The 18,225-nt window shown below is 42.6% G+C and overlaps 2 protein-coding genes across 4 annotated transcripts; one reads left to right on the top strand and one right to left on the bottom strand.

Moving 5' to 3' along the window:
• The first annotated feature begins 1,234 nt into the window (after positions 1 to 1,234).
• Positions 1,235 to 11,481, top strand: rnf44 (ring finger protein 44). 3 transcript variants are annotated; one of them, XM_088386645.1, is made up of 11 exons: positions 1,235 to 1,524; positions 4,275 to 4,470; positions 4,605 to 4,824; positions 5,139 to 5,306; positions 6,282 to 6,458; positions 6,528 to 6,689; positions 6,965 to 7,080; positions 7,195 to 7,282; positions 7,567 to 7,688; positions 7,970 to 8,069; positions 8,138 to 11,481. In XM_088386645.1, exons 2-11 carry the CDS (start codon positions 4,364 to 4,366, stop codon positions 8,198 to 8,200), a joined length of 1,323 nt encoding a protein of 440 aa, XP_088242771.1. In that variant the 5' UTR covers positions 1,235 to 1,524; positions 4,275 to 4,363; the 3' UTR covers positions 8,201 to 11,481. The 3 variants fall into 3 exon arrangements, with proteins under 3 accessions (XP_088242771.1, XP_088242766.1, XP_088242781.1); XM_088386640.1 differs by lacking the exon at positions 1,235 to 1,524 and adding an exon at positions 1,571 to 2,894; XM_088386655.1 differs by lacking the exon at positions 1,235 to 1,524 and adding an exon at positions 1,575 to 2,894 and having other exon boundaries at positions 5,139 to 5,258.
• Positions 11,482 to 11,522: 41 nt separating this feature from the next.
• faf2 (Fas associated factor family member 2) lies at positions 11,523 to 17,884 on the bottom strand. Its single transcript, XM_088386627.1, has 11 exons — positions 17,727 to 17,884; positions 17,019 to 17,087; positions 16,456 to 16,590; positions 16,214 to 16,290; positions 15,998 to 16,136; positions 15,396 to 15,481; positions 14,499 to 14,590; positions 13,893 to 14,070; positions 13,356 to 13,527; positions 13,131 to 13,274; positions 11,523 to 12,520 (listed from the first exon to the last, which is right to left on the bottom strand). Exons 1-11 carry the CDS (start codon positions 17,787 to 17,789, stop codon positions 12,338 to 12,340), a joined length of 1,338 nt encoding a protein of 445 aa, XP_088242753.1. The 5' UTR covers positions 17,790 to 17,884; the 3' UTR covers positions 11,523 to 12,337.
• Positions 17,885 to 18,225: the final 341 nt, after the last annotated feature.

The raw sequence follows: 18,225 nt of genomic DNA, 5'->3' as shown, positions 1-18,225 counted from the left end.
GTCTTGTTCACGAGTGAGGGGAGGATGGAGCGCGAGATCGACAGGCGGATCGGTGCAGCGTCGGCAGTAATGCGGACCTTGTACCGGTGCGTTGTGGTGAAGAGAGAGCTGAGCCAAAAGGCAAAGCTCTCAATTTATCGGTCGATTTACGCTCCTACCCTCACCTATGGTCACGAGCTATGGGTCGTGACCGAAAGAACGAGATCCCGGATACAAGTGGCCGAAATGAATTTTCTCCGCAGGATGTCCGGGCTCTCCCTTAGAGATAGGGTGAGAAGCTCGGTCATCCGGGAGAGACTCGGAGTAGAGTCGCTACTCCTCCACGTTGAGAGGAGCCAGATGAGGTGGCTCAGGCATCTTATCAGGATGCCTCCTGGACGCCTCCCTGGGGAGGTGTTCCGGGCATGTCCCTCCGGTAGGAGACCCCGGGGACGACCCAGGACGTGCTGGAGAGACCGTCTCTCAGCTGGCCTGGGGAGGCCTTGGGATCCCCCAGGATGAACTGGATGAAGTGGCTGGGGAGAGGGAAGTCTGGGAGTCCCTCCTAAAGCTGCTGCCCCCGCGACCCGACCCCGGATAAGCGGAAGAAGATGGATGGATGGATGGATGGATTGATATATATATATAAGGCAAAAGGCAACTTTTGTTAAATTTTTGTCATCTCTGATAAGAACAGATATCGTTGTATTTGAGAAGGACCAATTAAATTACTACATCCATGCAATATAAAGTATTACATGCACTGCATATTGCATACCTTGTCGCCTACAGAATGTCCAGAAAAGCACGAAATACAGGTGAATGTCAGGGGCGTGTCCTCGGGTGGGCGTTTCCTAAGCCGTGCCCACCCAGAGGAATCATCTACCCATCCAATGAAAACTCTCCAAAAAATACTGTTATTTCAACTTTTTTTTGGTGAGTGTTCATAGCTTTCCGTCATTGGCATCAAAATGCACCGCTACTAATTGGCCATTTTGAAGGTGTGGGCATTACTCGTGCTACTCCTTTACATCAGCGAACCACAGCGACACTTACATAGTAATGCGGTACAGACGTGGTCAAGTGAACAGCTAAACCTTCAAAACAACCATCATCTGCATATATGTTTGAATGCACAGCACTGGAAAGTACGCCATAAAATGCAAGAAGTGTGTTTTTAGTCGGCTCATATATTTCTTTCTATCTTGATTGATTTTTCTGGTATATACGTCTAGTTTAAGGAAGTGCAGGTCGCTGCAGGAGGAACAAGACAGCAGTGGGCAGGACTACGACTTTCAAAACCAGAAAATGGCGTGTGTAGAATGAACGTGCCACACAGCAAAGACAAGTCGCATTGTGTGCACACACGACGAGGTCATTCGAGATGTCTGATGAGATCTGTCATTTGTAGCGCGTTTTTGTTACAGCAGAGGTGTAAATCACGCAATGTTCCACGCGGGGACATTTGACCACAGGACTTGCTGCATGACTGACGAAATGTGAAGGGAAATATCAGCGATCGGATGTTTGCACATTAACAATCAGGTAATTACGCTTTTGTCCGAACGAGATACCGCGGGTAGATTGCTAGAAATGTTGCCTGAGGCTGTAAATTAAAACGTGTTGTTATTATGCCGCTCATTGGGCTCAGCCTCCATACTCCACAGCCCCTCCTTGTTTTGCTGCTGACTGCGATGTTGTGTTTACGTGCAATACAGCCTTTTATCGGTGAGCCTTACGTGGTTTGATGTTGACTTGACATCCGATGATGGAATATGTTTTAAAACCTTGAAATGGCGGCGTTTATTAACTGTAAAGACACAAACTGGGCCTGACAGCGATGCTATGGGGCCCATAGCGATGATAACAACATTGTCGTGTGTAAACAATCCATGCTACATTTGCCGGTGTGCAAAATGTTGGAGGAAATTGAAGGTGGTTTTTTTTTGCCTTGATCATGCAAGTGCAAAATTACATAACTGACTGGATAGTCCTCATCGGACACCGTGGCCTCCAGTCATAGCAACAAACATTTGAACATTAATTTCCGGTAGCACTGTTAATTGTTATCTCATAATAATTCTCAGGGAGAACCGGTTAAAAATATGTTCTAATAATAATTTCACGTTCACGTACAATTGTGATGGCATTTCTTCGAAGTGGCATCAAACGGTGTTTACAAAGTATGTTGGGTTTTCCAGATTAGTTTGTTGTGTCGCTATAATGTAACTGTACTCATAATTAACCTAAACAAAGTATGTATAGTCCTTGAATAACAGCGTAGGCACACTTTTCAAACACGCATTGGTTGATCAAGTATGTTAACACTAACGTTACTACAAACTTGTAGTTGAGCCACTTGTTTATCGCGGCGATCTTTTGTTTCCATGTCGGAAAACAAATGTTTGTTGGTACGTAGCATCCATCGCTGTCTGGACGTCTGCTGTCTGTGTTTGTCGCACTGTGATTGGCTAATCGAACACAGGGGGCGTGGCTTCGCAATAACAATGCAGTGTTGGGAGCGTGCACGCGGCAATCGGGATTTTCTTTCTTCGATTACAAAAGAATAACTTGTTATTTCTGTTAGTATCATTAAAGCTACTCGGAATACACTACTTTTAACAGGTGGATTTATTTTATTGTTTACGGTTGCTGGGGAGACGTAGTCCCTCCGCTGCAAAAGGAAAGCGTCTGTTAGCAGTCTAGCAAGCAGGACCGTCCGTCCGCTAGCAGATTGGGGGATATTTATTGGCAAAGGAAATGGTTTTGGACTGAATTCGTAGGACGATATCGTATCGAGTGACATACGTCGTTTGGAGGCTGTCATACACAAGGATAAGTGGATGGGAGACGGTATTTTGCAAGCTGGAACACCTGCCATCTCTTCTCACGGAGCGCCCAAACTAGCCACGAAAGTAAGCGCTTAAGCTACACTAACTCGTATTACCACTGAGATTCATGCATACCGGGTGGATACTTTTCTTTTGTGCAACCCTTTTTTTGAGACACTTGTTTTTGTTTGAACACTAATATCCCGTGCTCCCCGACTGTCCTTGCTAGGTTGGACAAAGCGTTAGCATAGCTTTGCTAATGTTGCTAGCTCATCTCTCCTTCAACAGGGGACATCGACTTATCCCAATCAGAAAGGAGCCCTCAGCTGCCGCCATGGTCCTGTCTCGAAGACAGCCGGTTGTGCGTGCACAGCTTCGTGCGATAATCCGAAAAAGTTGTGCAACATTAAATTGGAGCGAAATGGAAGAGAGGCGGTTGCCGCTGCAGCTTTTGTTGTTGCTTTGTCTCGTGAGCACATGGCTTCCATGTTTTTGTTCAGCCATGTAACAGCGACCCCTATTATGCCCCGAGGACGGACGTTGTTGTTTAAAAATTTGTATTATTATTTTTGCACACCAATTGATGAATATAATACTACAGGATTTTAATAATTTACGAATTCAAGACTGGGCAATGTTTTGCATGTGAATATATGCAGACGACGAGTTTTAAGATTGAGCTTGAATCCTGGCTTTGACCATCTTGGAGTGGAGTTTGTTGTTTCAGGCTTCTAATTTTCTACAGTTAACTGACAATGGCTGGGTTATGGCCTGAAGTTGGAGACTATTGGCTACTTACCTCTCCACGGAGTACTTGTTGGTCCCTGGTACTGTTAAGGATGTCAGAAACTACTGTGGTTGTAGAGTTCATGTTTTTTGCCACCTTGAGAGTCCTCCTCTCGCTGGAGTGTGTAGCGAGTTGATGGGCAGACTAACAGCAGACAAATAAATGAATGAATTTCAAAGTACTCATCACAAATCAGTGAAGTGGTGACAACCAGCAGACAATGAGACCTGCCATGATGCTAATCAGGGTGTATTTTGGTCAGGGTGTATTCCGGACAGTCAAGTTTTATTTTATTACGGGCAACCCTGAAACAAGCACACCATTGTTAATTTCGGGCATTGGTTTTTTTTTCCCCCTGACCTCCTTCCGCATTCCAGTAATATGCACGCTAGGCTAATAGAAAATGCAAAATATATAATCGGTGTAAATGGAAATAGTTGTTTACTGGTGACTAGTCCAAGGTATACTCTGCCTGTCACCTAATGTCATCTGCGATGGGATCCTGCCCAAAACCCTGACTAGGACAATCACTAATAGAAATTAATGAATGGACAAACAGTCTGAACATGTTGTTCCACATGGGGCAGAATCAACCACTGAAGATAAAAAATCTTGACCGGAACATCACTATTTATTGTCTGGACTTTTGTGAAATAAAATAGTCTCTTCTTTTTCAGGGTTAAGACAATCGGAGGCAACATCCAAGTGCCTCCTCCACTGTGTAGTTTCCTTTCCCAGAGAGTGACTCGTCTGCACGACGTCACCAATGCGACCATGGGAAGTAGCAGTAAATAGGCTGCCCCCAACAGCCCCCTTGAACCCGAGGAGGTTCCTTGGAGAGCCCTGCAACGCCCCTGTGCATCTCAGGAGAAGGTACAGTTGAATACAGTATGTTGTGCAGTTTTTTGTTTGTTTTTCAATACTATTTGTGTACGCCAATCCTACTGCACATGAAATTGAATAATTTGTGTGTGATATCTTGCATCTTTTGTTTTCTGACACGACAGTCCACCAGTGAGACGCCAGTGGGGGCTACGAGACAGACCTGTGCTGCACACTTCCCTGGTCCAGGATGAAAACCGCCATCTGCTTTTCTCCCAACATCACCGACCGGTTCCTTTAGATGAATCCAGACAATATAGCCACACCAGCACAGCGCCACGCATGCTTCACCCTGCGGCCCACCTACCCCAGCAGAGCCCCATCATGGTGGATCTACATGAGCAGGTAGGCAGGGGCCAGCAATTATTTCACCGGTGTGCCCCCGTTTTGTTTTGTTTTTTGGGAAACGGGCGATATTATTATTTTTTTAATTAAAAATGAAGGCTTCTAAAATTCCCCAGCGATAGTGGCGTTTAGGTGTGGTTAGTCGCAACCGGAGATTTACATCGGCAGAAGATAGACGCTCCCTCTGATTGGACAGTATTTGGCTAACTACTGCTGCCTAGAAGCCTGGCGTGTTTGTTAACACGCTTAAAAACGCACCCATGCGGTTTCCTGTGGATGTGTGTCCACTTCCGTTTTTTTTGCTCTTATTTCAGATGCCCCAGGGATCTGTTCCAATATCATACACTGTTACGACGGTGACAACCCACGGATTTCCCATCCATACCGGGCAGCCTTTACCGGGATGCAACACTCAGCAGCTCCCAGCATGCTCGGTAATGTTCAGCGGACAGCTCTCTCTGCTCTGCTGCCTTCCTCCTCCTGTGAGTTTGAAAGGGGAAAGCCCAAATGTCAGTGGCTTTCATGTAGCGCTCGATAGCAACCGTGCAGTCTGTCTTTTTTTTTTTCCCTGATAAGATACAATGTGTCTTGTGAAATAAAAACATTAGTGGCATGAATTTTTTGTCGACGAAATGAAGTCGGTTTAAGTTGTGTTCTGTGCTGCCTGAACATGCCTGGCATTGGGGCAACACTGTTGGTGCTGTGCGCTTATGTAATATTGTCACTTGGTGTATATCGATGACATGCTTTTAACCAGGGTTGTGCGATGTGTCTAACGTGCAAATTGTCCCTTCGTAGTTTAGCAAATGAAAAACAAACTGTTGAATGGGAATCTTGTTGTGATTCCCTCCTACATTTGTTTTTCATTCCTCATGGAAGGAAGGAACAAGGAAAGAAATGTTCACTGCGCAGTGAAAAAGATTCTTCATGATGGTTAATACATTTAAATGGATAAAAATAAAAGTATTGTACTTTTATAAAATGAATATTTCAAAGAAATTTCTAATTTATTTATTGAAACTTTAAATGGAATGGGATGATCCTGCTCTGAATTTCTGCATAGATTATTGTGTGATTTTGCTTGGAGGAGTTGTAGTGTGGAATGGGTCATCTTGACATTAATGACTACATATTGTTCTCCTTCACATCACGCTTGAGAGGCAATTTAATGTGCCTCAGCTCATTGCGGCAAGTCGTGTGCTCCAGTATGTCCAATTGTCAGAGTTCTGTTGATTGATGAATCCCTTAAGCTGAAATCAGAATCAGCACGACCATAGAATGAAGACAAGAAAATCACGAAAGAGTTCAGCAAGCTTTCCTTTACATCGCCCAGCCCTACCTAAAGCATGTTTTTGAAAACAATGAAAAAGGAATTTTTAGAATAGGTGGAAGATGAGTGTGAAGTATGTATGTGTACATAAATATGGTTCTCTTGCTGTGCTTTTGTCTCCGCTCAGCTCATACAAGCATGTACCATGCAGCATCTGCCGGTGTCTTACCAAGCCTTCCCACCCCTGATCTCCAGCGAACATTTTGTATTGCACCCAAGCCCACCTGTACCCCCGCACCAGCCGCCGCCGCACCTTGCTCCTCTGAGCCAATTTGTCCCTTTACAGCCTCAGCACCCACGCATGGTGAGTAGTCCTCACCAGCCGCCAGCATCTTTGTCAAGGCTTTTTGCTAATTGAGCTGATTTTGTTCAGCCTCTACAGAGGGTAGAGAATGAAGTTGACCTAAGAGGGGACCAGCACCCATTGGGAACCTTCACCTACCCTCCCTCACACCACCCACCAGCGCTGCCTCCTTCTCTGCCCATACAGTATCTTCCTCAAGAGCCTCTGCATCAGGAGCTTCCCTTCGGAGTGGTAAGTAGCAGGCCTCTGTTTGGGCGTTCACACACAGTCCACATTATCTTCCCCCAGTGGACGCAACTTTCCCCCAAGTGATTTACAATTTAACCATTATATATGATGTGGATTAGGAAGTGTCATTAGTGTGATGAGAAGAAGCATTAAAAAAATATGTAAAAGCACTTATCAGTGTTATATCCGTTGAAGAACGCATTTTATTTATTTATTGTCATCCAATGTCATGTCTCATGTTTGTACGCATTTTAATCCACGATTGTTTGTTGCACCAGCCATACCCCCACATGCTGCCCCGGCGAGCAAGTGGACAGAGATACAGGCTGCAGCAGCCTCTCCCTCCTCCCCCGCCGCCTCCATCCTACTACCCAGGCTTCCTCCCTTACTTCCTGTAAGTGTGGACAAAGATCATATCCCGAGAAAGACGTGACCAGTGCACGTGTGGCACTGGCCTATGCTTTTGCTAAGGACTGCATTAACCGTTTGTTGTTCTTTCTTTGCGCAGCTCAATGCTTCCTGTGCCTCCAACCGCAGTGGGCCCAGCCATCAGTCTCGACCTTGATGTGGATGACGTGGAAATGGAGAACTATGAGGTGAGTTGGCCATCCTTTTATGGCTCAAGATTTTGGAACACAATGCTACGTACAAGTGTACTTCCAACAGAGTATATCTCAAAAACACGTGAATATAATATAGTAGGTTGTTTGCATACATTTGGACGGTGCAAAAAAAATATATATTTCGTTTTTCCCCTCAGCAATGTTATTAAAGATAAAAGCAATTTACTCATAGACTCAGCACTTCTTTAAATACACTTTGTAGGAACCCCACTTTTTGTACACTATACAAGCCATTTAAGAGTGGATTTTCTCTGCAGGCTTTACTGAATCTGGCCGAGAGGCTGGGTGAAGCGAAGCCACGAGGACTCACCAAGGCCGACATTGAGCAACTTCCCTCCTACAGGTTCAGCTCAGAGACTCATCTATCGGAGCAAACGCTGTAAGCCACCCATTTCTCTTTGTCCAGTTTTTCATTGAAGTGTATTCAAGCGCCCCCGCTGTCATTTTCTTGCCAGTATTGATGTCCGCAGCTTTTTTGCTAATTGACGTTTGTCATTACAATTGAAGTTTGAGACAAGTATTAGCTTTATATTGCAATAATGACGAGTTGAAGGTGTAGGATTTCGTCTGAAACGATTGTGACAAATTCACTTCACGATTAAAATGGGTTTTCATTCACTTTCCATGTTTGCAACGCGGTATTTTTTTTTTTTTCCTCAGGTGTGTTGTGTGCTTTAGTGACTTTGAGTGTAGGCAGCTACTTCGGGTATTACCCTGCAACCATGAATTCCACGCCAAATGTGTGGACAAATGGTTAAAGGTAAGAGGACGCGATCACGATACAGTTGGGGTGTGTTGGTACGTGACTTTGCTCCACTTGCCCTCCAGACCAATCGCACTTGTCCCATCTGCCGGGCTGACGCATCGGACGTGCACCGAGAGGCGGAGTGAGAGGCGGAGTGGGAAAAGCTTCGCCCGTGCCAGAGTTAGTCCTAAAGCTGTGGACACCCGCCACTAACTAACCACCGCTAACAACCCACCTTCTAAATAATAAGCAATCCGCGATGGTTCCCGGAGGCCCCGGTACCTCTGCTGTGCTTCATTTGTCCCGAGTCTTGTGAAGAAAAAGAAAAAAAAAAAGTCCCGCTGCAGCCAGAAGGCGGAGCGCTGGGATCACCAGCTGGTTTTTTATCTGGCCTCCCCACTTCCTTGTTGCAGATTCCAAAGAGTTTCCCCATCCGTGCGCATTATTTGCTGCTTTTGTTTACAGGGTTGCATTAGTTGAATTTAGTGGTGAAGAATGGGAGGCGGGGACGCGATTCAAGACAAACAGGATGCGTGGAGAAGCACCGTAGATGCATGTTAGTGCCGGCGAAACCGACTGCTTCATATGTATGTCCTGCAATACTCGATCGATCCTTTAGCCCTCTTTTGTTAAGCCTAAGCTTTTAGACTGCAAGTGATGCGCGTCTGCCACACGCTCCTTTCTGGAACTTATGTATCCAAAAAGATGTCCCGGGTTCACGGACCGGATCACTTCGAAGTCATTGAGTGTAACTGCACAAGTGCTACAGCTATCTGCGTGCGTGCGCGTATGTGCGTTTGTCCTGTTCACAGAGCCAATGTATTGTGTAACCACTGGATACAGGGCGGCATGCTGGGATTTGCATGAACTGTTGATTCTGACTAGCAATATTTAAACCAAGCATTACCACCAAAATGAACCAACTTGAGGGGAGAAAAAAACAGTAGAGGCATACGAAAAGAGCAGCTTGCTTTATGTGGGAAAACGAGCATTGAAACGGATGCAAGTTGTCCCATCAGGGCAGCAATCTGTTGCAAAGGGGCGGCTTTTGAATGGACTTTTTACTCTTCCTGTTTGAGGAAGACGTGGCCATCGATGTTTGTTTGTTTGTGAGCCAAATCTAATATATAGATATCGCCTACTTTTCCAGATGTTAGACCTGCCTTCTTATATGACCTTGACAAGCACAAACCTATTACTAATCCTGGCAAATACTGTGTCATTTTCACCATTTATAAAAAGGTTTTATTTATTTGTAATCTCTTTGAGAAAATGAGTTGAAGGAGAACGTGTTGGGAGCACTAACAATGTTTTGTGTTTATCTTCTGGTAACGTGGTCATCAGCTTAATGGTGGTTTTGGAGAAAAAAAATGTGTACGTAGAACTTGCGTGTGAATGCTTTTAGATTTGAAGACAGAAGAATGTCATAGAAGTCACTGGTGTTCAGTCGTGCGGAAACGCTGTTGGACTTCTACTTTCCCGCTTGTTTTGCGACGTTTTGAGGAAAAAAAAATAGCAAGCACTAACAGGCAGTTGTAAGCGTTGCTTTTGCGTGTAAAGGGATCTTGCCTTTTTCTTTACTTCAGTGTCTTAAGTGAATGTGAGTCTTTGACGTGTGTGCCATCTTCAAAAGAAAAGAAAAAAAAGAAGCCATTTAATGAGTTCTACCCACAGCTTTGAGAATTAATCTACGTGTACATACATATCTATTCGCAGGCTATATTGTACATTTAAAAAAAAAAAAAAAAAACTCAGGGCCACTCGGTATATGAGGATACAGGACGAGTCTGTCAAATGGAAAGGATGCCATGAAAAGGAGCTGAATTTGTGTTGGTCATTTTCCTCTGACCACAAATAATTTCTTGTAAGCAATTATTATATGCTCTTATGTCTGAAATAGTACACAGTTTAAAGACAAGGCATGTTTTCAAAAGGAAATAAAAACAACTTAAAAAAAAAAAAAAGAGGCAACATACCGAAGTCATTTTACAAACCAGTTTGACTTTTTGCTGTGGTCCAACTTCTCAATGTGCGCACACTCCTACCTAATCACTCCAGAAGGTGTTTGCATGCTTACAAAAAAAAGACAGAGCGAGAAAAAGAGAGGCGAGCAAGCGTGTGAAGGACAGCTTCAAATTTGCTGGGGACCTATTTACCGGCGCACAATATGCATGCTTGTCATCCAATTCCAAGTCGGCTTCTGGAGGTTTGGATCTTATCGCTCAGCTGATAACTGCCATGCATTGTACTGCACATATTTCTAATAATAGAACTGAATGACTACAAGATTTTATTGCGCTAACTTCATTTTGTTGTGAGAAAAAAATGGATTGGATCCATCAATTCTTAACATGCGTTGTGTTACTGTTATTGCCCTAATGACTGAAAACAACCTGCTCTGAGACTACTGTAGTTTGATCAAAAAGCCATAGTGACAAGGTGCTAGATGTTTTGCTTTTAGCTACAAAAACTCACTTGCGTGAATGCAATAGTTTGTCATGGATCTCATGTATTCTTAAAGCATGTTATACTAATAGCCCAGTGGAAATCATTATAATTATAGTTTAAGGGTTTAAAAAAATTAAGTGTTGTCATACATATGCCAGTGTAGTACTGTACCTGCCTCTTGGGCACTTGCGCTCAGTGTATCAATATCTTAAAATGTATTGTTCACACGTATTTCATGTTTGATATTAGCGCTTATTTTTGGGAGTATCTAATAAATTGACATTATCTAGCCACCCCACAAAGGAAAAAAAACAACCTCCCACTGAAGCAGTTTATGATTAAGACAACACAGAATAGAGTCTTGTAGTCTTTCTGTTAACTTTCTTCAATAATCTCACATCTTGTCTGGTGCAAAAAAAGCAAGTGTTCCAATAAGCAGCTAAAAATTGTTGGATTTGTGATTGATTGCTTTATAGATGCCATTTAAGGTTTACCTATGATTGTTTTTTTTTTGGGGGGGGGGGGGCTGTGGTTGGATCTTGGTTTACTGTTCTTACCCTCCCTGGTTGTTAAAAGGGGTCCTCAGCCCACCCACCAACAGAGCCAGGGGCACGTGTTGTGTGTTAGGCAAATATATTTTTGCTTTGGTACTTGCACATTTACAGTTACCTCATTTCTCCATGTTTGTATTGCGGGGGGACGGAAACTAATATATATATTTACACACATATATATATATTACTTAGAGGAAATGGTTGTTTTGATTTTTCATTCCATTGGAATCATTGTTTGTAGCATTTAACATGAACTAGTTAGTGTATTATATGCATCTGTATACTGTTTGAACTTTTTAAGATTTGTACTTTTTTTAAATGAAAGTTGCTAGTTATGCTTTACCAAGTAGTGCAATCATATTTTTTTTAATTGTTGTGGCTGATTGGAGAGGGTTGTTCACTAATAAATGTATTACATATACAAATATGCTTGTTTCATTTCAAACTGTGACAACAACCACAAGTGTTCAATAAACCCAGATTTAATTTTATTTCAAATTTATAGTTGGGGGGAAATTACATCTTTACAAGAGCTTATTCGGAGATTTCAAACAAAGCGTTGATGATGGCAGGCTAGCAGAGCATGCCTCATGAAAAAAGCCGTGGCCCCTTCTGTGAAACTTCAGCCTGCTTTGTACAGTCAACATGCATCTGGTCATTTAATGACACAGATGAATTGGGGGGGGGGTCCATGTTTATGAACACTTATGTACAGGTCACTCGTTTAAAACAGGGTTCCCATGTTACGATTAAGTCTAAATCTTGCTCCATCTAATGATTCATATAGAGGTTAAAAAAAGTAAACTCAAGTGTCCATCTGCCAAACGTTTTTTTACAATAGTAAAACAAAGCTAAGGCTTTCGAAAGTCTTCATTTCCCAGTAGCTCAATAGGTACTCTAAGGTCATTTTGGTCATGCATCTGGTTAAGCGAGAGGTTCAGCTAGTTGTTATGAGTACTTTCTAAGTGGAGGAATCACCAGGCTCTTCAATTACTACTGGAGTTGTGGGTAAAGACAAGATGAACAGTCATCTGATACACATGATGAGACTTCCGAGGATAGAAAATGCTCGAGGAAGAACTTCAAGAAATATTTATTTAATAAAATCCAAGACTTTCCAGGCTACTGGGAACCCTGCCCAAGGGGAGTTTTACATTAGTCCAGATTTCTACTCAATGATCCCATAGTGGCCATTCAACCAAAAAGGACAAAAAAAACAGGGGGGTACAGATGTTCCCACACAGAAGTGGCTTGAGGTCTTTTTGTTTGTGGTGTTATGTTTTAATCGTCCGTAAGATCCTGAACAAAAAGGACCTCGGAACGACTAAGTCCTGCCTCTTTCAGCGTGGGAGGGTTGGGCTGCTCCTCGGTCGGAAGGCAGGGTAGCACCCGGCGAGGGAAATTGGTGACGATCTGAAACTTCTCCGGGCTTTCTTTCAAGGAGAACAGGAAGTCATAGATTACCTGAGAAAGTAAAAACATAATGAATACATGATATATATTGTAGTAAAGACATTAACAACCGACTTGAAATAAAATGTGGGCCATCTTGTAACTATGTTTCAGGAAATTGAAAAATTAATTGAAAATAAATTTGACATAACACAGAGAAGATTTTTTGTTCACAACCTTGACAATTTGGAATGATTAAGAAAACTTTCCAGTACATAATACTAGACTTGAAAATGCTGATAACGAGGTTGCTCTTCATTGGCCACGCACGCCAAAGTCAAAAGCCCATGAGATTATGGAAAAAATACAGAACAGAAATCATGCACTGCAAATATAAAAAAAATCATATAATTACAATTTTACTCTACAATGGCAGTTCCACACTTTTATAAATTCAAAGGTATATATATATATATATATATATATATATATATATATATATATATATATATATATATATATATATATATATATATATATATATATATATATATATTTTGCACGAATGTCAAGTGGTTAATTCAAACTTGGTTGTGAACATGAAGTATCAAATAAAAAGAATCTTAAGTACTGGGTCCAGATTTGGCATACACAAAAGACATGCCCCCGAGTGTAGACTCACTGTAAGTGACTGCCCAAAGAGGAATCGTCTTTCCACCCGCGTGTCATTGGGCAGCTTGAACACTATTTTGACACTTTCTGGATCGTCCGCAAGCGGCTCTGGTGGAAGACATTCAGACTTCCTCTCCTTCTCCTCTTCCAGTGTCTGGTGAAAAACGATAGCAATGTGACCCGGACTGTTCGTTTAATTGACCTTATGAGTCATGATGCACACAGTGAGACTCACTCGTCGTCTCCTCTCTTCTGCGAGAGCGCACTGCCGGACCTTCTCCTCCTCTTGCCTCCGTTGCTCCTCCTCTTCCCGCTTCTTTCGGTCCTTCTCCTGGTCGGCAAGAAGGGAGATACGGTACGCCATGTCTTGCTGTTCTCTTAGTGCTTGGGTCTGACTCCTCTCCTCTCTGAAAACATAAAACATTCACCCACAGTGAATCCTTGCTTTGACGCGGTTCATCTTTTGCACCTAACCTATATTGCAGAGGCAATATTTTTATATATTTTGTACAGTACAGTACCTATACATACATACACATATATTACATATACACACATTAAGCGTTGTCACTCTAACAGCTTCTTGAAACAACCCTCATCATAAACATGAGGTTCAAACTAGAATTCAGTTTGAAATACAGTAAAAAAAAAAAAATCCATTGTGGTTTGCCCATTCGCAGTCCTATCTCATGTCACGTAAAAGCATGCATCTGAATGTTGAGCTTTCAACTCTTGCATAGACTCTTACGAGTTGTTGCGCTATTGTCAGTACCGTTCAAGGCGCTCAGACGTCAGATACGTTTCGTTGGCATCCATAATGAAGGTGAGCTGACTGACAAAGTCCCCGGGCTGGATGAGACCCTCAAGGCGGCCGACGACTGTCATCTTGCGGTCCTTCAGCATGATCATGGCCAGGAATGGATAAGTGTTCTCGCGCAACGCTTGGGAAACTAAATGGAATGGACAAAAGCACTTAGGAGGTGACACTGCGACTTGCAGTTGATATTGTCACTGTGAAAATAAGACATGAACACACGTCGGAGAAGTTTTAAAACATGTCAACCTTGTCTATAAATTTCACCTCATTTTATACAATTGGCACAAATGTGTAACACGCCAAGTCCTACAACAAGTAGGGTTTTTTTTGCATTTTCAAATGTTGCCTAATTTTGGTCACAAGGGCCTGTAATTATTATGTTTAGAGTTTATAGTGGAGGAGAACTGCACTGATTCAGACTCAGATAGTCTAACTTCGAGGAACAGTAGCAAAACCAAGAACACAGTTTCCCAGATTCATACTTCCCTTTGTCCCCAACTGAAAACAACACACCGTCAATATTGCTGCTGAATGTTGAGTAAAATAGGACCAATTGTTTACCTCTGTAGCCCTCAGGCTTGCTTGTTGAGCATGCCCAGAACAGCATTCGAGTGTTGACGAAGGTTACCACCTCTTCTGTACATAATGTGGAGCTACAGAGTAACAGAGGAGCACAAAATTAACCTCTTCTTAAAAAACAAAAAGGCTCATATGCTTTTAGAACCTTTGGAGATAACAAAATGCTAACAAGCACATTTTCCTGAGAAGGCTGAGGTCGTTTAATGTTTGTAATAGGCTACTGAGAACATTTTATCAGTCAGTGGTCTCTAGTATCCTGTTCTTCACCTCCTGTTCTTCGCCGGGGGCTGCTGGGGAGGCAACATCTGCTACCAGGCTGAACAAGCTAGTGAAGAAGGCCAGCTCTGTGGTGGGGACCAGGTTGGACAGCCTGGAGACGGTGGTCGAACAGAGGATGGGGAAAAAACTGGCGGCCATATTGGCCAATCCCTCCCATCTACTGCACATCGAGCTGACGGGGATGAGGAGCAAATTCAGCAACAGATTTGTCCTCCCCCGTCAGAGCACAAAGAGATTTGGACAGTCGTTTATTCCAGCTGCCCTCCGACTCTACCATCAGGCCCGCAGGCGCGGGGAGACCTGGAGCTAGAGACTTGGGACTTTTTATCTGCACATGATGCACTTTAGTAAACTACCAGCTTGCACTGCATGTTATTGGATCAGCAGTGTGTTATATTTATTGCATTGAGAACTCAGTTTTTTCTGTTGTCTTCTTCTTTTTTAAATGTCACGAGCTGTTTGACAACTAATTTTCCCCAGAGGGGACAATAAAGGTTTCAATCAATCAATCAATCAATCAATCAATGAGACGCAAGCGTCAACATCATGTCTTTTGAACGAAGGTTTGATGGAAATTGGAATAAGAATCAAGACACGTACCGGCAAAACTCATCAGTGTCTTGATGATCGTCTCCATGAAGGTACACTAAAAGGTAGCGGAGCTCTCGTTTGGCATCATTTAATGCCTGTCAACATATAGAAGAGAAGTCATTATAAAATGGTGTGACACTAAACGATAGGATTTTCTAGGCCAAGACAGTTTATATACCTAATGTTAACGTACTTGCAGCCTTTTAAGCGTTCACTCCCACAGTTTCACAGAATTCTCCCAAACAAGTGTGGTGTAAACAAGTCAGTAAATAGTAACAGTAATGCAAACAAAACTGTGGCATTATCACTTCAACTTTTCAAGTTTCAAATAATGGAATGTAAACACGGACTGCACTTCTAAAGTTCGGAACTTCTCGAGACACTATAAAATGAACGAAATATGTAGATTCAAACGATGAACGAACGAAATGAAAGAAAGGTTGGTATGTGTTTTTCAAATTTGTAGCCTGTGCTATTTGAAATTTGCATTCTACTACATTGCGATGTCAATGAAAATTGAAGTAACTGTTCACCCCTACAATCGACACATTTCTTAACAATTCTGAGCAAGTGGCAATCAATTACTCAAGCAAGCAAATCTCTGAACTCACCTGGCTGTACGCTCCCTGGTAAAAAACAGGATGTGAGCGACCGTACTTTTCCTCAAAACTATGAATAAATGAAACAACATCCCCAACGGGGTCTGTAACACGACCACGGGGGTTCGGCCTCACAAACCGCAGCGCAAATCTGGAAGACAAAAGATAGCGCTTCTTTGTGATATTTCCACAAGCCCCAGATACATGTCAATATGTAATTCTTCTTACCTGAATATGTCCAGAATCGTGTAATATGTAAATCTGAAAGGTAGCATGATCAAGTAATAACTCCATCCCAGCAAACCCTAAAATACAAAGTCAATTAAATCCATGAGTGTACAAACATTAAAACACTTTCATTTGGAAATCTTATCAGGGTGTTTAATTTTGGACTTGATGGGCACTCCAGAGACTTATTTGTATAAAATCAATAAAAAGTAATATTTTCCAATAAAAGACGACAGACCTACCCTGGGTTGTGGCCGGGAGACAATATAACTATATACTCTGTGGTCTGTTGTGTTGACCTCTAATGGTCTAGATGGCTGAGGGTTGAATACTCTGGGCACTCCTTCCTCCTCATTGATCCTATCTTGTACTGCAGCCTGAAAGACAAAAAAAAAAATCAATTATGGCTCCTTACAAGAAAAGTCACATAATGACCACGCACAAAAAGTTTAGGAACATGGGGGGAAAAAAAACTATGACCCCCAATGGCGGGATCATCATCATTGGTCACAATCAAATCTCTGCTATTGCTTGCTAATTGGATATGGTGTTTAAAATTGCATACAGTGCATGTATTTAAGGCTATATTTTTTAAAAAATTAAAAATTTCTTAAGCTCTATGAATGTGAGCTGTTCCAGTGCATATCTATACCAGGCCTAACTGCAGCCACAATAATTTAGATTTACAACGTTGAACATTATCATCTTCGTAAAGGCCAAATGTTTGATGTTTGAGGCTCACATATATGTGGTGTGGGGAAATGTGTGACTTGTCAGTAAATGAAAGCGTTGACAGGTTACCTACCTCAATGTTCCAGTTATGCTGCTCTAATGTGCGTCGACATTGATCGATTGATTCCCAGCCAGTAAGATCCTGTCAGAAACAGAATAAACGCCAAACGGTACTTGACAAACTGCAAAATTAACATCAAACAACATTTCTATCACAAAGCAGCAACACACAAGTGAGCTAAGGAGATGCTAGTTCTCTAACTGCCCATCGAGGAAACGGCACTGTGGTACGACGGCGGATTAAAGGATTGCGTAGGATCATTTTCATTATAATGACATAGAAAATGGCCAGAAATTACTTTAAAGACATGTGTCAAAACTTTAGTGACAGCTCGACGCTGACTATAGTGATAAACTGCACTCATCGAAAACAAGGAGACGGCGATATAGTGAAACCAGAGCCAGGATCTGAGGAAAGCAAATCCAAACTAGTGTTTAATTGACACGGGGACATTACGTCGGTGTCTCTGATAAAGACAATCGATCGTCTGCGATTCAGATCAACTAAGCCCTCTTTAAAATGGGCTACCTTGTAAGATATGCAAGCTAATGCTAGCTTAGGTACCAACGTTAGCTCTGAAGTTGACCAATATCGAAGTTGTCTGTGTGAAGTAGCAGTGACAGTTTGGCCCGACGGTGCTAGTTGCTACTCAACGGGGACACCCCATTGCATGATGCCGCAAACAAAGTGGTTTTGGATCGTGTATTTGACGTCGTTTACCTGAAAATGTATGAGTTTTTCGTTCTGCGCCTGCGATAATTCAGGCTCGTCAGGCGCCGCCATCTTAGCTCGCCAATCACCTAGCCAGGCTCGGCAACGTCAAAGCAGGAATTCGCTGAACAAGAGAACACGTTGCTGACACCTAGTGGGCTGGATGACAGACCTTTTCCACTAACCGCAAACCAACCCGAGGAAACTCATGTGTCAAAAATGTTTTTGATATTTTTTCTAATGCAACACATACATGAAAATTGGATCCATCAATTCGCAACATCACTTAACCTCGTCGAGGGTCACTAAAACCTTTCATAACTGAGTTGGGCGAAAGCCAGACTTCAATCAGAACTTGTTGCCATTCACAGGGCACATATAAACAATCATTCGGATACTCCACACAGGAGGGCCAGAGCTGAGATTCAAACAGAGAACCTCGGTCAAAACTGGTTTTCTTTTTACATGTGATACATTATTGATATTTCTTGGGCACTGACATGCATTC

This window comes from Syngnathus floridae, chromosome 1, assembly GCF_059516105.1.
Source record: "Syngnathus floridae isolate MCC-2025c chromosome 1, RoL_Sflo_1.0, whole genome shotgun sequence".
NCBI classification, from domain to species: Eukaryota; Metazoa; Chordata; class Actinopteri; order Syngnathiformes; family Syngnathidae; genus Syngnathus; species Syngnathus floridae.
The sequence above is the reverse complement of the archived record's forward strand: the minus strand, read 5'-3'. Positions and strand labels throughout refer to the sequence as shown.

Bases quoted from the DNA above. Each gene is read 5' to 3' on its own strand.
- faf2 (XM_088386627.1), bottom strand. From the start codon at position 17,789: ATGGCGGCGCCTGACGAGCCTGAATTATCGCAGGCGCAGAACGAAAAA. The intron at 17,088-17,726 runs GTAAACGACGTC...TGTTTCTGACAG, and splicing joins AAAAACTCATACATTTTCAG to GATCTTACTGGCTGGGAATC. The intron at 12,521-13,130 runs GTGAGTCTACAC...TTACTTTCTCAG, and splicing joins TCTTTGGGCAGTCACTTACA to GTAATCTATGACTTCCTGTT.
- rnf44 (XM_088386645.1), top strand. From the start codon at position 4,364: ATGCGACCATGGGAAGTAGCAGTAAATAGGCTGCCCCCAACAGCCCCC. The intron at 4,471-4,604 runs GTACAGTTGAAT...CTGACACGACAG, and splicing joins CCTGTGCATCTCAGGAGAAG to TCCACCAGTGAGACGCCAGT. The intron at 6,690-6,964 runs GTAAGTAGCAGG...TTGTTGCACCAG, and splicing joins AGGAGCTTCCCTTCGGAGTG to CCATACCCCCACATGCTGCC.